Below are 17,845 nucleotides of genomic sequence, written 5' to 3' on the forward strand. Positions count from 1 at the left end.
TAATATTCTTCATCAGCAGTTATAGAAAATCTGCCTGGGCTGCTGAATGTCATGAAAACAGCATGTTGAGGTCACCAGACAGCACAATACCTGACTTTCCATACAGCACGCTGAACAGGAGCAAATGCATGGCACTTGCAAAATCATAGAATGGTTTGGGTTGGAAGGGACCTTCAAAGGTGATCTAGTCCAATCCCCCTGCAATGAGCAGGGACATCTTCAACCAGATCAGGTTGCTCAGAGCCCCGTCCAGCCTGGCCTTGAATGTTTCCAGGGATGGGGCATCCACCACCTCTCTGGGAAACGTGGGCCAGTGTTTTAGCACCCTCATTGGAAAAAATGTCTTCCTTGTATCTAGTCTAAACCTCCTCTCCCTTAGTTTAAACCCATTACTCCTTGTCCTATCACTCCAGGTCCTGCTAAGAAGTCTGTCTCCATCTTTCTTGCAGACCCCTCTTAAATACCAAAAGGCCACAATAAGGTCTCCCTGGAGCCTTTTCTTCTCCAGGCTGAACAACCCCAGCTCTCTCAGCCTGTCCTCACAGCAGAGCTGTTCCAGCCCTCTGATCATTTTTGTGCCCTCCTCTGGCCCCTCTCCAACAGGTCCATGTCTTTCCTGTACTAAGGGCTCCAGAGCTGGACACAGGACTCCAGCTGGGCTCTCACCAGAGCAGAGTAGAGGGGCAGAATCACCTCCCTCGGCCTGCTGACCACGCTCCTTTTGATGCAGCCCAAGACACGATTGGCCTTCTGGGCTGCAAGTGCACATTGTCCGCTCATGTCCAATTTTTTACCTAACAGTATCTCCAAGTCCTTCTCTGCAGGGCTGCTCTCAATCCTTTAATCCCTCAGCCTATATTGATAAGCAGGGTTTGTCCTGATCCAAGTGCACTTGGGGATCCCAGAACTTAGAAATTCCCAGGGGGCTTTTCTGAACTAACACACAACCATGACAGTCTGGAAGAAAATAAACCAATGCAGGTTATGCTTCACTGTTGTACTAGACTATACATAAAGTAGAAACCTTTAACTGAAACAGCTATTAAGTACCACACCTATTAAGTTCTGCTGACCTCTATAACCCTGCCTACAGAATTTGCAGTTTTTTAGTGTAACTTTTAGCCATACATCAGTAATACAGCAACTCACCTAACCTCCACACTAGCATGTTTCATTGTCCTGGCCACATCACCATCCCAGGACACACCAGACCATCCAGGGTCATTTTACCAAGGAGACTTTCTATGTGAAAAATAATTTCACTAATGTAAACATGGTCAAAATAAGAAGTAATTCCAGATTAAATAATTTTTAACGTAAACAAAGTTGTCCTTTGACAAGCCAGTGGCTTAGCAGTTGTAGTCAAAACTCCTAAATACAACAGGTTTGATTCTCACCCTGTCTTCCCTGTTTGCAGCTGAGTCAACACCATGATTGTGACTGACCCAATCTGCTGGTCTCCAAAGCACATTCAGGTTATGTTCTTGCATGGTGACCATTATCATCTATTTTTCAAGTACTTCACCAGTAAAGGACTTTTATCCTCAACCACAAAGATGCAAAACAGCTTCCCCCATTTCAGAAAGGGAAACAGACCTACTGACAATTCAAGAAACCTGTTGATTAGCAGGACCCATGTGAGATCTCTCCTTCTAGCTGACCAACTTAACCACTGGATCATTCCTTCTGCGTGGTCTGCCTTGGCCGCAAAATAGCACAGACAAGAGTATACAGAAGACACACCAAGTCTAAATTCAAGGAGTTTTCCCTGGTAATCCACCAGTAAGCTAATAATTTAGATGACATTGCCAACAGCATGCCCATCATGGTATTGATATCCAAAGACTTGATAACTTAAATCACGCCTCCTGTAGCTTGAGGGTTTTTACAAAGCTCCCACATCATGTTCTCCGCTGAAACAAGGTTTAGAGATCTTCACTCTTCCTTCTTTTGCCAGGAAAATATTTCAAAACAACATTGCAAATACATCAAGAAAATAAACAACTGACAAATTTCAACATTTGACTATGACGAAAATTGTCATTCTTGTTGATGAAACCAGAACACTTTCTGAAATGTAATGACCACACTAAAGGATGAAGGGTCACTGATAAATGGCATTGCAGAAAGCATTAAAAAAAGTTATTTCTATCACCATTCAACCAACACCATCTCTAATGATAGAGCTTTCCAAGGTGCTGAAACGTATTCTTCTTCCAAAGAGGAAATGTGGTAGAATTCTACTTTGACCCATGAGCCATATTAACTGAAGATGAGATACTTTATGCTTCACATACATAGTGTAGTAGAGATCAGAGAGCTTAATTTCTTCAATAACTGCCAAGCATTACTGTCATCGTCTAGAATTGAAGAGTAGTACACAGGTTTAGGAATAATCCATGTCATGATACTTAGACCAGTACATGTTCTGTCATGTGTATTTTGGACATAGAAAGCTACTGTAAAGATTAATAAATTTGAATTTTTCTAACAAGTGTCATACAGGAGGTGTGAGAAGTTTTTTATAACATAATAATTCAATTTGGGAGTAACCCAGCTTCTCAAATATTAATAAATTATTACTTTGTAACATATACCAAAACCAACTTCTCTTTAGACTCTTATTACTAAAATACATACACTGAACTAGGAAAAATATGTACCACAACATGTGCTTTTATCTCCTTTGGTATTTAACTGAAAAACTGAGTTGTACATTTGTCCATGTAATAATTTAGCATATGTCGGCCAAACATATCTGTATCTTTATTTCAATTAAATTAAAAACAATCTGCAAGTATATTTATGCAACATTCACTATATACACATGATTTATGCAACTGCAAGGCAATTCTATGTATGCGGATTAATCTACTGTTAGTAAAACACGACAATAGTTATGGAAGTTGACAAGTGAGTGCTCCTTTTCACAAGTGACTGTTTTCATGGCATGACTGAAAAATAGCTACTAGCCATGAAATGGATTATCAGTAAACCTTAAAAAGAACGTGACATAATCTAGCAAAGATTAACAGTCTTCAGATGATAGTGCTGCTTTTTAAAAAAAAAAAATGCTGTCATCTTAATGATGTAAGACTTTCATCTGGTCTATCTAAAGAAAGCAATAATTAGACATTATGCTTCCTGGCAAAAATTTATTTTTGAACTGGCACCATAATATTTCAGAAAATAATAATAAAGTACCTCTTTGGTGAAGCCTTGGTACCCCCCACTACTCATTGTAACAACTTGTAAACAGGACCACAATACAGTGCTTTGCCTTAATTCTAGCTTGGTTAGGTACCACAGATCTTCCTCACAGTCCTTCTCATAATTTTAGGAAGGTATTTTAAAGCAGGGAGTAAAGCAAAGAAAAATTAAGAAGGATACAAAGTTCCCCGTTTGAGATTTAAAAAAAGTGCATAATGTTTTCATTCCAAAAACTGTGCCACTGTATGGAACTGATGGATACAAGACTGTTTTCCTTCCTGTACTGGACATTATTGATCATTACACAAACACAGTCTCTGCTAATTGGCCAAAGTAGTCCCTCAAGTCTGTTTTCTGGTACAATCAGTTGTCTAATTACTTTAGAACAATGTCCTGCATACTAAAACAAGAATAGAAAGTTAACCAGTGTTTCCAACAGAACGTCTGTTTTTGCAATTCCGTTTCTGTACACTGCATTTCCAATCTATTGGAGAGTTTTTAGTGTTTGGCATACACATCACAACTCCTTGGCACCACCACGTTCAGCGCATCCATTGCCAGCAACAGATGCAGCACCAGGAAAACGCGACTCCCAAAGCATGAGACAGTTCAGGAGGAGTGGGCATTCTCCAGCAACGGTGGTCCGTCTCGATGCATCGATGGGTGTGTGTGCTCCCTTTTGTAAGTTTTTGGAGGAAGCTTTGGGATATGTTGTGAAGTGCTTTGTCGTGGAGGAACAGGTGGTCCAGCAACAGAATGGAGGTCTACATCTTGTGGTATCAGAGGTGGTGATGGAAGATGCCTCCGTGCTACGTGTGGTGAAGGTATTTGAGGAGGAGGGGGAGTAAATGGAGACGGACTGTTTGGGAAAAAGGTGTTACCAAGTTCGCTTTTTCTCCCCAGTGGTGGAGGCTGGAGGTGTAGTGGTGAACTAGAGAAAACATCTGGAGTTCGCACAGGTTCTCGTGGTGGTAACAAAGGAGGACTTTCAGGGGGGTCAGAGATGCAGGTCCGGTCAGGCACTGAGTACCTTGGTGAATACACTTTAGAGGTTGGTTGCCTAGGAGGGATGGCTGGTGGGCTGTCCAGGTGCACAGAAGTAATCTGAGGTAAACAAACATTTTGTTGAATAGAATTTTAGAGTGGCAGTAAAAAACCGGACTCTGCTGTGAAATGGAAGCGGAGCTCCTGCTCTGCAGGTTGCTCTTATCCAGTTAAAGAGGAGGGACAGCAAGCAGGTGCAGAATGAAGATGGGAAGTAAGGAAGCAAAATGGAGTAGCAACACCTGAAAAACATGTTTTTCAGAGTGATGCAGACAGAAAAGACAGAGACTGGATTTGCAAGTGGAAAGCAGGGATATATCAATACATAAGTTAACAGCCAAGGACGGAAGGAATGAAGGTGCACAGAGAGGGACAAAGGCAAGGCAAAGAATGGCCAAAGCAACAATTTCCATGCTAGTTCCCGGTCTGGGTATCTTCCACCACCTCACTAGTAACAAGCACTTGGGGTGGGTAATAACACGAGATATTTCTCCAAGAGAACGAGGAAAAGGGAGAGGTAGATGGTGCTGAACAGGGTGGAGGAGGGCGGAAAAAAATCAACTATGCTCAGAAGATGGGATTAAGTAGTCACAACTATTGAACAGTTCCCAAGCTGCAGACCACAGTGACAGGGTAATTGATCTCCAACACCCTATCATGCATGTGATGTTTACAATTACATTTTGGTAGGAGCAGATGTGTTAAACTCTGCTGGCTGACAGCACAGTCACCTGTAGTGTGAAAACAACTTGCTGAAGAGCCATATACTAGCCCTCTTCAAAGACATACACGCTCCGAAGTAATTTTGAGTGGCATTTTCAAATCCACCCAATTCACTGAAGTCACGAACCAACTCCCACTGAAAGAGACATGTGACATTGTCTGCAACGAAGGCTGGGTCAGATCCCAAATGCCAGACAAATGCAAAAGGAAAATGTAGTAATGGCTCCAGCAGGCAGGCAGAACAGTTAATCAAGAAGGGAAAGAAAGCACTGAGCACTACAGCATCAGAGTCAAATATTCCAATGAATCTGGAGGACTGAGCTGTGTACATCACTTTCCTTTATGACTATTCAGTTCTTTACCCTCACTCATATACCCCAAAAATGATACACTGGGACAGTTATCACAGAGGGAAACATCTGCCTGAAGCCTCAAGTTCTCACAAGCAATGCGAGGGCCTGAGCGTAGTGGACAAGAGACATTTCTAACCCTAAATTTAGGTGCCATCTGTTAATTTTTGTTTGTTTGGGATCAGGACATAATGAGACAGAGCTGTGATGGCTTGAAATACATGGCTCTTTACTCTTTCACATTTGCTGCTTCAAAAATACATGTACTATCTTTACAAGTTACTTTTCTACCATACCGTGCCCCCTGCTCCCAGAAAAAATGCCCTCTTTGCTCCTTACTTACTTTTGATGGGGAGGATTCAGCTGGGGCAGACTCTGGTCGTCTTCGTGGAGGAACTGGAGGGGGGATATGAGTTTCATCTGAATTTTTAGTAAAGTTTATGGATGACACAGAAGCAGATCCTAGTGGACATGAACAAAAAAACCAACAATGATGAACTTTTGTTTGACTTGGTGTATTTCCTTTATTGCTGCCAGTAAAGCTGTCATAAATAAAGTAATCGCTCATAAAAAGAAGCATGAATCATGAAGGTCTTAAAGAAAGACAACAAAACAACCCTCTAACTTGCAGTTGCTACTTTTCGGAGCTGCAATCATCTCTGTGGCTATCAGTTCCCACACATTAAGTAATCCTTGAGAACAAAACCACAAAGTTGTTCTTGTATCACAACAGCACTAAAACAATATCCTGTACCTGCAGTTGATGGGCCAATCCACCAATGAAGAAATACCTTCTTCTGAAGGTATCTCTTCCAGAGACCTAGCTTGGACACTCGGCAATGTCACTGCTCTGCTAAGCAACTTCTGCTTTTAGCAAGTCATTTCACCTCCTTATGGCAACCAGCTGAACACAGGACTAACTTTGTATTTCCTTTGAAAGCCCTCATACATGAAAGGAGGCTATGTGCACTATAAACTCCTAAAAGCACACCATAAAATATGAGCTTCCTTGTATGCTGGTGAAGACTGAAGAAAAATAGGTGTGGATGGGTCCTGATGGATTTAAAGCAGGGAAACACTGATTTTAAGTTCCGTGAGAAAACCATCCATGTGCACTGAAACCAATCCGGAATGGCAGAGAGCAGAATGAGGCACTCACAAAACATGCATTTTTATTCTCATCATTCACCATCAGACAGATAGGCACTGATACATCCACCATATGGCTGCAAATCCCATAAATGTTGGTTTGGGACACATGAGCAGTAGAGACATATCTCGGCCTTCTGTTTCAATGTTTCTCCAAAAAGACTCTCTGTAACACACTTAATTCTGTTCAGTTTCTCCCTCTACGATAAAAAATTATCAAAAAAGAAGGAATAAAACTTAAAGTTTTTGTTGCCACAAAGAGACAAATGCAACTATTTCTATAGTCACCTTAGAAAACCAAACAAGATTTCAGCTCTTCAACACCACAAAATCTAATACGCACATTCTTGGTAGACTGTCTATTAGCACCTACTTGCATGAAAAGGACTTGAAGGATCCGAGTCAAACACACTGCAGGCATCTGTAGTACTTGATGTGGCAGAAGCAGGGGGAGGGGTCAGAGGCGTTCGGGGAGAGTTTGGTGCAGATGCTGTAGTTTCAGTCTCGCTCTCTGGGATACGGCTGTAACTAATTTTCCTTGGCTCCTGTTGCAGGGGTGTAGGATGTCTCATGGTACCTGGCCTTGGATTAGAGGGACGAACACCTGGGGACTTGAGAGGATAGCTGTATTTTTTTGGCTGAAATGACAATAGATAATATCAAACAAAATCAAAAGGTCACAAGATCACCTAAATGTAACTTTGTATTTATGAAGTTAGAGATTTAAAATTACTTCTGCTATCTGTGAAAAACAAATGTAAGCATGTTTTGAAAAATAAAAACATTGAATACTAACAAATCTTGGTGGAGGCTTGACATTTCGTGGCTCTATCTCTAGTGACTTGTTGAACAGATAATCTGTAAATTCTGTCTCCATGCTGTTTCCCATTGGATTCAGGTTTTCAAAAAATCTCTGAAATACAAGAACGTAGAAAACTTGTCAGCTAAGCTTCTTAGTAGCTTAGTAGTGTTTGTTTCTACTACAGAAATTATTCCAGCTGTTCCAGAGAAGAGAGAAAATGCTGGAGTCAGAAGTAATGATAGATTTTTAGGTTATTAAATCTGTTTGTTGGCAGCCCTTTGCTGAGAATTGCTACTGCTATGCTTGGCCTGAAAACCAATGGTGCCAGTATCCTAAATACTTTCTGCAGTGCAAAAATCAGACCAGGTTAATTCAAACACCTTCAGAAGAAGCTGTATGTAGTCCATCTTTACACTGTTGCAGGGAAGACTGTTCTCACAAGGCATTCTGCCAAACCCTCCGAACAAATAACAAAAGAAAATCTTGCAGAATCTCTTAAAATAAACTGTCCTATGACTCTCTAAAAGCATATAGCTCAAAAGATACCAAAAAAAAGAAAAAGGAAAGCAGAGAAAGGGCTGCCTAGAGAACACCACAGAGCAAGGAGAACAAATGCCAGGAGAAAGAAAAATATGAGCATCGTGGCTGTCAACACATGATGTAAACGCAGTGCTATCAGGTAAACCTGGAAACAAAGGCAGTGTAACAAAGGAGGAAAAAGACAACTGGGCTCACTGGACAAACAAACACAACTCAGGGACGGACATGGAGAATCTGGTAGTTTCTATTCCTGTTTAACACTGATCAGTTAGAAGATTTATCTACCAACATCCCAAGAGCTAGGGAAAACAAACCAAAACCCACCAAATTGCAAGCACTGAGTTTTCTGCCCTTCCTTACGGTGAGACTTGAGAGGTTTTATTGCAGGCCTTCTGCTTGTCTCTGATTCAGCCTGATTGAATCTACATTAATTCAGTCTATCCTTATGGTCTATCAGCTGACAGAATCACCACAAAAGTAGCTCAGTGCATGGACTCAAGGAAATAATGTCACTTACCCTGATGTCAAATTCCACTCTTAAACAATATGGCTGGTTCTGGTACTGCTGAATCTCTCCTGTTATTTCAGCTACCTTTCTTCTCTTGCTGAAGTTTATAAGTTCTTTCCCATGTCGCTTTAGAAATTCAGGGTTGCCTTCTTCTGTTTTCAAAATGTTAGTTAAGTAAATTCCTAAAGAGCACACAGAAGAGGTTCTCAATACATAGTACAAAACAAGGAAGAAGTCACATGTCTGGAATATAAAGAATTCTTAAAGAATTTAATTTATGTACTCTATAACTATTCAGAAAAAGTCTTTGTCAGGCTCAATAAGAGAATCGCACCTAACTTTCAAATAAGGGAACAATTTAAACATTTTAATATGCATTTTCCAGAAAGCTGCCTTTTTCACATCAAAATCTCAAACTCTATGCATCTTTTTGTTGTTCATGAAGCTCAAACAACTGAACACTACCAGCATTTTGCAAGACAGGAGTACACTCAACTCTTTCTCTCAACTGTTCTGCCTCAATTCAGCTCTACTCCATTAGAGACTCCAGCTAAGCTCCAAAAAATTATTTTCAGGTTTTATTCTTCTGTTCCACTCTCCATTCCTGGCTTCATAAGAGCATCAAATCATTTGAAGATTAGAAAGAAAAGAGGGCTCTCAAGTCTACAGATAACATATCTGGAACTGTCATTATGACTTGTCCAAGTACAACTTAAGAGAAATAACTGAGGCTGTTCACGTGTGATCCTGTTAAACTCTACACATCTATGAAGTAGGACAGAAGGTTTCTTAGTTGGTCTTCTCTTCCTTTGCAGAGCTCTGGAGTCTATCTTCCCCCAATCTATAGAAGGCCACAAAAAGCCATCAACACTATTTTCTTTCAGTTTTGGCCTGAAGCTTATGCTGGACAAGTGCAAGGTCCAGAGTTGGAACCCATCTGCAGGAAACATCCAAGTATTAATAGCTCGCTGAAGAACAGGAATGCCAGGTGCTTCACTAAACATCAGAAATGCCAAGCAATCTGCTTCAAAGGAGAACTGTTAAGTTTGTTGGTAAAGAACAGGCTTCTTTCTCAAACTCTGTCTTTAGAGAAATAAGACTTTTCAATAGAAATAAGACTCTAGTTATAAGAAACTATAAAAATTAATACTCTACATTTATTTCTTGGAATTCTTGATGGGGAAGGGGCGCCTTCTTTCTCTACTAGCCAATGGCAGTAGTATTTCTAATGTGATCACCTTCCATTTAAGTCGTTTATGGTCACAACACAGTTTAAACCACATTCAAAATAAAAATGAGTAAATATGTAAACAAGATATCACAGACATTTATTTTTACTGCAAATAACAACTGCAATTCATCACTTTATTTTTTCACATATGTACAATTGATGTCTGGGCACCTGAAATTCAAACCCAACTGTCCTATTGAAACTGGTTTCTCACTATTGTTCATACTTTGTTTAGTGCCCTAGCTCAATATTTTCCAAATTTTTATGCATGATACAGCTCATTCAAATCAAATGTACTTACCAAAAAAAGGCACACAAGGGGGATTTATGGACCTGAGCTTTGCCAAGTATTTCTTGTAATGATCCTCACTTAACTCATAAGCTTCTTCTAAAATCTTCTTCTGGCGACTTGGAATTTGCTAAAAAGAGAGATGAAACAGGTTGTTTGGAAAGACAGGTAAAGGTGTAGCCCAGCAACAATACTGAGAGTAATGGTCTCCCACTAATATTTAAGTCAGTGACCATGAGGGCAGTGTACCACCATCTCAGGATCTTGCTGCCTTTTTCTGCCTAAGTGAGGATTGATCTCTTGCTTCTGAAACCAAGAAAAAACCCCTCTCTACTATACACCCCAATGGATTCATTTGTTGGGGGATTTACTTTCCTTGCTGCTGCTTTGAAAGATACGTTTAGTGAAAAGACAGGCTTTTAGCGTAGATAAGGTGCACTGCATTACACTTCCATACCAAAAATTGAAAACATTTCACTGTACCTCAAATGTGTGATCCAACCTATACACTGCTGCAGAGTTCATAGCACTGACAATCTCAAGGACACCATTAAAGTTGTTTAGCTCTTGAAAAACTTGCAGGATCTCAATTATCCGGCTCACTACAATTACTCTTTCCTCTAGGTTTTCTGTTTCTACAATGCATCTAAATACACAAGAACATTTGATTTTGTATTAAAGCATTGATGAGTTTTCCAAATTCAAATATTAAATTGTAGCAAAAACAAATATGAAAAATTTATCAAAGTTTTGAAAACATTTAGAGAAAAAAATATCTGAAAACGTTCTGAGAATAAAAAGCTGATAACATTCTTGCAGGGACCAGTTGTAGCATCTAATCATAACTTAAAACTGGAATTCTCCCACAACAGAATTTTGCACAGTATACTTCTGAATGGACTGTAAATGTCCAGAAATGGAGTAGGTGCAGATTCAGGAAAGTCACTTACTTTTCAAACCACAAAGTGAGGTTAGTTGTATGCCTTATCATTTTGAGAAGGTTGGGAGAATTAATTTCTTTATCTTCCTTTGTCCACACACTTCCAACTAATTCAGATGGCTGCACAGCTCTAGAAAAGTAGATGCATCAAAAATGTAACTAAAAGCATGAAAGAAGATATTATTTTCCCAAAACTCTTTATTTCCAGTCAATTTGGAATTAATATTTTGAAATAAATTCTTAAGGTATCACTTCTCTTTTATAATGTTAGGATCCGCACATGACTAAGTGACTGTTACTTCTATGCTTCTTTTTTAGTGTTTAAATATTTCTTAATTTATGTGACTATTAACCATCTCAGTCCATCTAAATGAAGAATGAAGTCTACATCTCATTCACCATAATAACATGCGAGCTTCCAACACCTGAAGAACCTCTCACAGACAGCTGGTGAGATCTGATATGGTCCATAATTTGCTTCACAAACTAGGATACGAAGAAAACTGATTTAATGTTTGTACTTCTCAAAGGTTGATCTACTCATAAAATATGAAGAGAAACCTGCAGAACAATGCAATTAACAGTATGCACCAGTCACATGTACTGCACATTAACTTGGAGAGAATAAGACAAATACTGTTTTTCAGATTTTTTTTTTTTAATAGCAATTAATATACAGCACTGGTAAAGTCCCTTGACATACCGTGGGGGTTCACAGCAGGGGCCCGCAGAAACAATTTCATGCTGGAGAATATTTGTTTGTGTCATGTGTTTTTCAATGGAAGAAAGTTACCTGTAAAAATCTGACTCAAGTAAAGTGAGCTGCCGAGCAATTTCTATTGGATGCAAAGTGAGCAAGTCAAAAGTCTCTGTGTGTCCTGGTTTGCTTATGTGCCATTCAATTGCCGGAGGTGGGCTCTCAAAAGTAATGTTGTGACTTGGCCCAATGGCTTGTGCCTGCTTTTTCCGATTTATTATCTTTGTGATCGATTCAACCCATTTCTTCATGGCTTTCCCTGGCATAGAGAGAAAACTACTATTTAGTTACTCTTAATACTGTTTTTCCACCAAAGACGTTAGTATAATTTAGAAATCTTTGGACTTAAACCCAAAACCTACTAAATTAAAGCAACTGTATATTCTTTAGAAGTGCATTAAGTGGTATTCTCACACAAGTCTCAAAGCATTCAAACATATAAAGAAGAGTTCCCCAACAGGCAATGCTGAGCACACCGAGTTTGCCAAAGCACAATTCAGAACACCCAAATTAGGCTCCTGCTCCAAATCAAGTGTTTTTCTTTCTCTTCTGAGTTTACAATGGGAACTAACCTTCTTTTGCCCGAAATGCACTTCTGTAAAAACCCTGAACTTTATACTTTGGGCAAGAGTACATGCTTACCTCAGATAACATAGGAGGGCAAAATAATAAACAGGGAGAAGCTTCTTCCTTTACTGAATTTAGCATCAAAACTCAGAATAAAACCCAAAGGCCAAACTCCTGTTTAACTCTACACCTGAAGAATTTCACGCATGAGATGGCAAGTCCATTGAAAATTTACCAGTAATCCACATTAAACTAGCTGGCTCATCTTCCCCCTTCTTTTTAATTGCTAAATAACCATTAAATACTTCTCTAACAGAATATTTTCCTACAAACTGCTCCTGTAGCTGTCTCAGTTTTTATTACAAGGGAACAGTAAAGATCTGTACAATCACGACTGGAAGGTGTTCTACAGGTCTAATATGCACTGAGAAATAGCTGGAAAACCCTTGCTTCAAAGAAATGGTAGTTTCTACCATCAAACTTTTAGAAAAATTACCCCTGTGTATAGTTTAAGAAGGCAAACAAACAATTATTCTGTCCTGTTCATTACTTAGTTGTTATTATTTTGGATTATTTCAGTCCCTTTATAACAAGGCCAACACTTATTTATCAGGATGTAAATAACATTCATTCTTCTGAACAGGGGCCAGATTTAGAATAATAGTGCTTGGGGCTGTGTGTGGGGGGTTTTTTGTTGTTGTCATCATTACTTTGTTTTGTTTGGTTGGTGGTTTGTTGTGTTCTTATTTATTTATAATTTAGGATTATGATCTTTGTGAAGTATTTAGTAAGCAGTCAGTCCTGGGTTTTTTTATCTGCTCAGTGAAAGGAAAAGTGATCCCATTCCATACCTTTAAAAAGGGAGGTTTTCTAATAAATGCCAGCACTTAAAAAAACGTAAGTACCTCTTACTGTTCCAATGAATTCCTCCAAACGATGCAGAAGATCAGCATCTCTTTCAAAGTCATAGAAGTGGTGTTCTACCCAGTGTCGACATACATTTAATACTCTGCAAAAGCAAAGGATAAGTAAGCACTCTATGTCTAGCATTTCAAAGCTTTTAGTAGGTGAGGGCTCACGGGAATATCAGAATCAGACTAAATGCAATTATTCTACTGTCTGCATTTCACCAGCAACCAGCTGTAAGCATTTTTCTACTTTAAATTTAAACAAGTCAGAGTAACACTATTGTTCATAAAAAGAACATTATCTAAAATGTTCTCTGCCTACATCTTTGTGGCACACATGCTGTAAAGCCTTGTAGAAACACAGATTAAAAAATGGTGAGTGTAAGAAACTAATTTCCACATTAATAGTCTAAAACTCAGCACAAGCCTTTCCTAAGGCTTTTCGTGCAATTAATTCAAATTCCCACCAGGTTTTCAAGTAGCAAAGTCAAAATGCCTGACTGCCCAGGCATGTTCTTTATCGAAGCTCCTGCAAGAAAGGTACCACCAAGAGCCACTGCATCCAAAAGATGGTACTTCAGAAGACTTAAAGGAAGCTAGTCTGGCTCAGATGGATGCAATACTCACCGTAGCTGCACAGGCTGAATGTACTCTTTCCTGAATCTTTTTAACTCAGCACTAATAGGCTGGTCTCCGTTCTCCATAGCAATACGATCAGCTTCTGTTGGCTCAGGCTCTGGAATTTCAAATCTAGCACAGAAGATGGGTATAAGGACTAGGCTCCTATTACGCTAATCTTGCTCACAGCATGTAAGAATAAAATGTTAATTAAAGATAATGTCAAGTTCAGAACGTTTCCACACATCGGAATCTTACATCTTGGTAAGCACATCAGAAGATTTGCTAAATTCAATAATAATACAGATTTCAAAGACAAAACAGCGGGATACTAGAAGTTACTGGAGCTACCTAAACAATTCTAAAGCTTCTGGATATAGCTTACACATTTTACTTGCAATCCTTGAATCTGACAACTTTTAAAAAAGTGTTTGGAGTGGATAAAAACCAACTGGAAAACAGTAATTTTACAAGCTCTACTCCAAGTATTTTTAATTTACACTTCATACGAACAATATTTTGAACAGCGGCATACCTTTCTATTAGCAGACTCAGCAACTCTTGAGGTTTACAGAAGGATCTATATGTTGTGAGAAAAGTCCGAACAAAGTTGGGATCTAAGACAAAGAATAATGTTATGTTCATGTCAGCAATTACCTAATTTTTTCTATACTTTAAAATAACTTTAAGTGTCCTTTAAAATTAAGGATGTCAGCCTATCAATTTATATAGAAGATGATGTCAATCAAGTTGCTTTGGTAACAATTCTGAACCTCTTAAAATAGCAATACAAAGCAGAACTCAATACCAAATTTTATTCTGTTGAAAATGCAAAACCTTTTTTTCTTTCTGTTCAGTTATTAAAAGATTGCATTCTTTTTCAACAACTTTGAAAATAATAAGTAGATGATTTTATTTATGAGCCATCTAGTAAACAACTTTGGTTTTGACAATGATCAGGACAAGGTAACTTAAAAGACACAGCAAGTGACTTTGCATTGGATAGAAATGACCTCTTCAAGGGGAGAATGTTTTCCCTAAACTGGTGCTCCTGATAACCAGCTGTGGTTACGGCAGGCTAGATATTTTTGCAGCTAACTGGCAGTTATACTTTGAGGTTAAACTTATTTCATTTCAGGAAAAGTAACAGATTCATTTAAATTGACTAATTACATATGAGCTCATTTAAATATTCAAATGCATTTTCAAAACAAGCAAGTATTCAAAACAGAAAACCAAAGTGTCTCCCTTAACTACAAAAGCAAGCCCCTTTGTTTTCAGGTATGAGGAAATGCAGTGACAGCACTGGCACTGCACAGTGCTGGCCAGAAACAAGGTTAACATTGTTATCACTGGAAAAAATTAATGAGTGGGTTGCAATGGCTTTGCATATTACATCCATATACAGATTTTAAAAACAAACCCCAATTGGTAATTTATCTAACACAGAGTAGCTGAAGAGGAGCACACAGGACTTGAAGCAGGAATTCCTACAGGCTGCAATGAAGAAAAAAATGCCTGCGTTATTTGACCTAACACTATATTAAGCCCTTGGACATGTTTCCTGGAATATGGGGTTTTAGGAGCTTTTTAAAAATCCTCCTTAACAGCACCTTGTCCATTTGAAAGAACGTTCTACCTTAGCCCCTACTCAGCTCCTCACTTCGGCAGCAGTTTATTGTGATGCGTTGCACAGATTGACCGTGTATTGTATAACACAGCATTTCCTTGCATTTCTGTTGTACGCCAATTCCGATTTCTAAAACAACTGTCTATTCTGATTTACCATTTCTTTGGCCTTCATTACTCCATTTTTCTTATCATAACGCCTCTCCCAATTCTCCTTGAAACTGCACAGCCTAGAATTGTTTTCAAAGGCAAAGCTCCAAATCCTTTTGCAAGAACAATGTCATCCCTGTCCCCATCATCCTCATCATGAAAATACACAATTTTTGTTGTCCTAAAAAACAACTGCAGAAGTAAGCACAGTAATTCATGTTTCCACAGCTTGCATTCTGTACACCACATCCACCATAAATAGATTTTGTCTACATGGAAAAGAAAGCCTTCATAGCAATTAACATTTTCAGATCACTGCAAGCTCTGAGTCATAGCTATTGTTATTTACAGGTAGGGTCTGAGTTTAAATCCACAATACATATTGAAATTCAAATGAAGTAGATAAGAAAATCGAATCTAATCTTGTTATCTTACTAGTAAAATCTGTAACTCAAAATAGTCTACAATATATGAGCAAGTGTTAAAAAACGCAAACAACACTAGTCAGTCAGGATGTCTGCTCGTGATAATTCTCTCTTCAACACAGCCAATTTGAAAGCTAAAAAAGAACAATAACTTGTTCTACAAGAATTTATAAATAATCACTCTTGAATTCCTCAAGAAGGGAAACGGACACTACAATGACGCACAAGCACTCTTAACATATCAAAGCTTTAAAAATAGAAGAGCACTGCCTTATAGAGAAAAAAAATTGCCACGACTTTCAAATCTTGGTACCACCTAACCCAGCTGCTCTTAAACAAGAATCAAGCAAAGGAGGAGATAAGGAACACAGAAACACATTAGAACAAGTAAAACCCACCAAAATACACAAATAGGGTCAGAACCTGAATTTCTAATCAAAGGGCAGTTTCTCTCATGTAAAAATAGACAGAAAGATGCAGAGGAGATTTCTCCCTATTTTGCTGCGCCAGCACAGGACGGTTTGGACAGTCTGCTGCACCTTGCAGCCGGGTGGCCACCAGAGCTGTCCCTCTGTCCTGGATGCCTCCTACCCTTGGCGGCGCCGCTTCACTAGAGCTGGGCAAAACAGAGGATTGTGCATAAGCAACTAACTAAATTGCTCTTCAGCTACTTAAAACAAACTGGTGCCACCTCTACAATGATATCCGTAATTATTTCTTACAGTATTTGACTGACAAAGATAAAAACCTAGAGAAGAGTCGCAGCTAGAGTAAACACTGTCTTTAGACTGTCAGATGAAGGGCTGCCATAACCAGTCGCATTACATTTGAGAAGAGTTGCCTCGAAAAGGAAGGGCTTGCTATTCTGGCATATAAATTAAAGTCAATAAATTATTTTAAGAATACAATCATGCATACGTAATCCTATGTAGGTCAAGAAAATAATTTCTATAGTCTGTAGCTGTTTGTCTAGATAACACCAGAGTACTCATCTTCCCACATCTCCAAGCAAAACAGAAGCCTTGAACAAAACTGACAGGTGTATGAAAGAGCTAAAGGGTTACTATGGAAAGCTGTTGCCCTACTCACTGCACCTCATAAAATGCATCAAACACTGAATGATTTACATAGTAAATGGACCTCGTTTCCTGTACAACAGAGCATTTTTGGCCAAGTCACTATATTTCTATTTCTTTGTTCCCCTGGAAAAGACAGCACCGAATGGTTAGAATGATGACATTTTTCCTCCCAGAAAAGCGGTTATAAAACAGAAGGTACAGAATGAAAGATAAGGGTGTTGAGAAATGACATGCAACCTAGCAATTCAGCATCAGGTACACGTATGTTGCACTAAGATTTTTAAGGCTACGAAGACAGGCTAAATACAAAATGAGACCACCATTTTTATTTTTCTGGTCAAAGTCTTTCAGCCTGTCTCGCAGGACCCATGTTCTCAGTTTTGTCACTCAATAGTTTGGTCATACCTACAATGTCAGGCTTCAAGCAATCTACTTAAAGTTTTATTAAAAAGGGGCTGTTACAAGCAGAGATTCAAATGACCGTAGATGAATGTGAATCTAATCAATCGATCTGAATTCTTCCTCGAAGTCCCATGTGTTAGAAGGGCCAAAAAGAGATGGAGATGCAAAAAAAAAAAAAAAAAAAAAAAAAAAAAAAAAAAAAAACAAGAGACATATTTCAACAAGCCACATGTTCCCTAAAACCAGGCTTTTCTCTGCTTTACGGAGCTGGAAAATGTAGTTTGCAGCTCCCTGGATAGAAACAACGTGTAGAGAGCACTGATAGCACCTGCAGCAATGGTTAAGTCCCAGCATGTATGGAAAGGGCAACTTCCAGTGGTGCACAAGTTAGCCAAAACAAAGCCAATGTCCACAAGGGCACTATTTTTGCTAATTCTCTGCCAAATACAATGCTAGCTTTCAAAAAAAAAAAAAAAAAAAAAAAAGCGTCTTCCTTTCTCAAAGGCTGAATTCTGAATTGTTTT

The 17,845-nt window shown here is 38.9% G+C and overlaps 1 protein-coding gene across 5 annotated transcripts in view; it reads right to left on the minus strand.

Annotated features, from left to right (window-relative positions):
- Positions 1 to 3,141: 3,141 nt before the first annotated feature.
- SOS1 (SOS Ras/Rac guanine nucleotide exchange factor 1) overlaps positions 3,142 to 17,845 on the minus strand; it is a 50,795-nt gene continuing 36,091 nt past the window's right edge. For 4 of the 5 annotated variants that reach the window (XM_065630777.1, XM_065630780.1, XM_065630779.1 and 1 more), the window contains 12 exons: positions 14,172 to 14,253; positions 13,646 to 13,768; positions 13,016 to 13,119; positions 11,580 to 11,802; positions 10,797 to 10,916; positions 10,330 to 10,492; positions 9,859 to 9,976; positions 8,336 to 8,508; positions 7,273 to 7,389; positions 6,850 to 7,114; positions 5,671 to 5,789; positions 3,142 to 4,314 (listed from right to left, as the gene is read on the minus strand). In XM_065630777.1, the coding sequence (XP_065486849.1) occupies positions 3,820 to 4,314; positions 5,671 to 5,789; positions 6,850 to 7,114; positions 7,273 to 7,389; positions 8,336 to 8,508; positions 9,859 to 9,976; positions 10,330 to 10,492; positions 10,797 to 10,916; positions 11,580 to 11,802; positions 13,016 to 13,119; positions 13,646 to 13,768; positions 14,172 to 14,253 (2,102 nt within the window). In that variant the 3' untranslated portion in view covers positions 3,142 to 3,819. The remainder of the gene's footprint in view (positions 4,315 to 5,670; positions 5,790 to 6,849; positions 7,115 to 7,272; positions 7,390 to 8,335; positions 8,509 to 9,858; positions 9,977 to 10,329; positions 10,493 to 10,796; positions 10,917 to 11,579; positions 11,803 to 13,015; positions 13,120 to 13,645; positions 13,769 to 14,171; positions 14,254 to 17,845) is intronic. The other variant, XM_065630778.1, reaches the window with a different exon arrangement.

This window comes from Caloenas nicobarica, chromosome 3 (genome assembly GCF_036013445.1).
Source record: "Caloenas nicobarica isolate bCalNic1 chromosome 3, bCalNic1.hap1, whole genome shotgun sequence".
In the NCBI taxonomy this organism is placed as follows: Eukaryota; Metazoa; Chordata; class Aves; order Columbiformes; family Columbidae; genus Caloenas; species Caloenas nicobarica.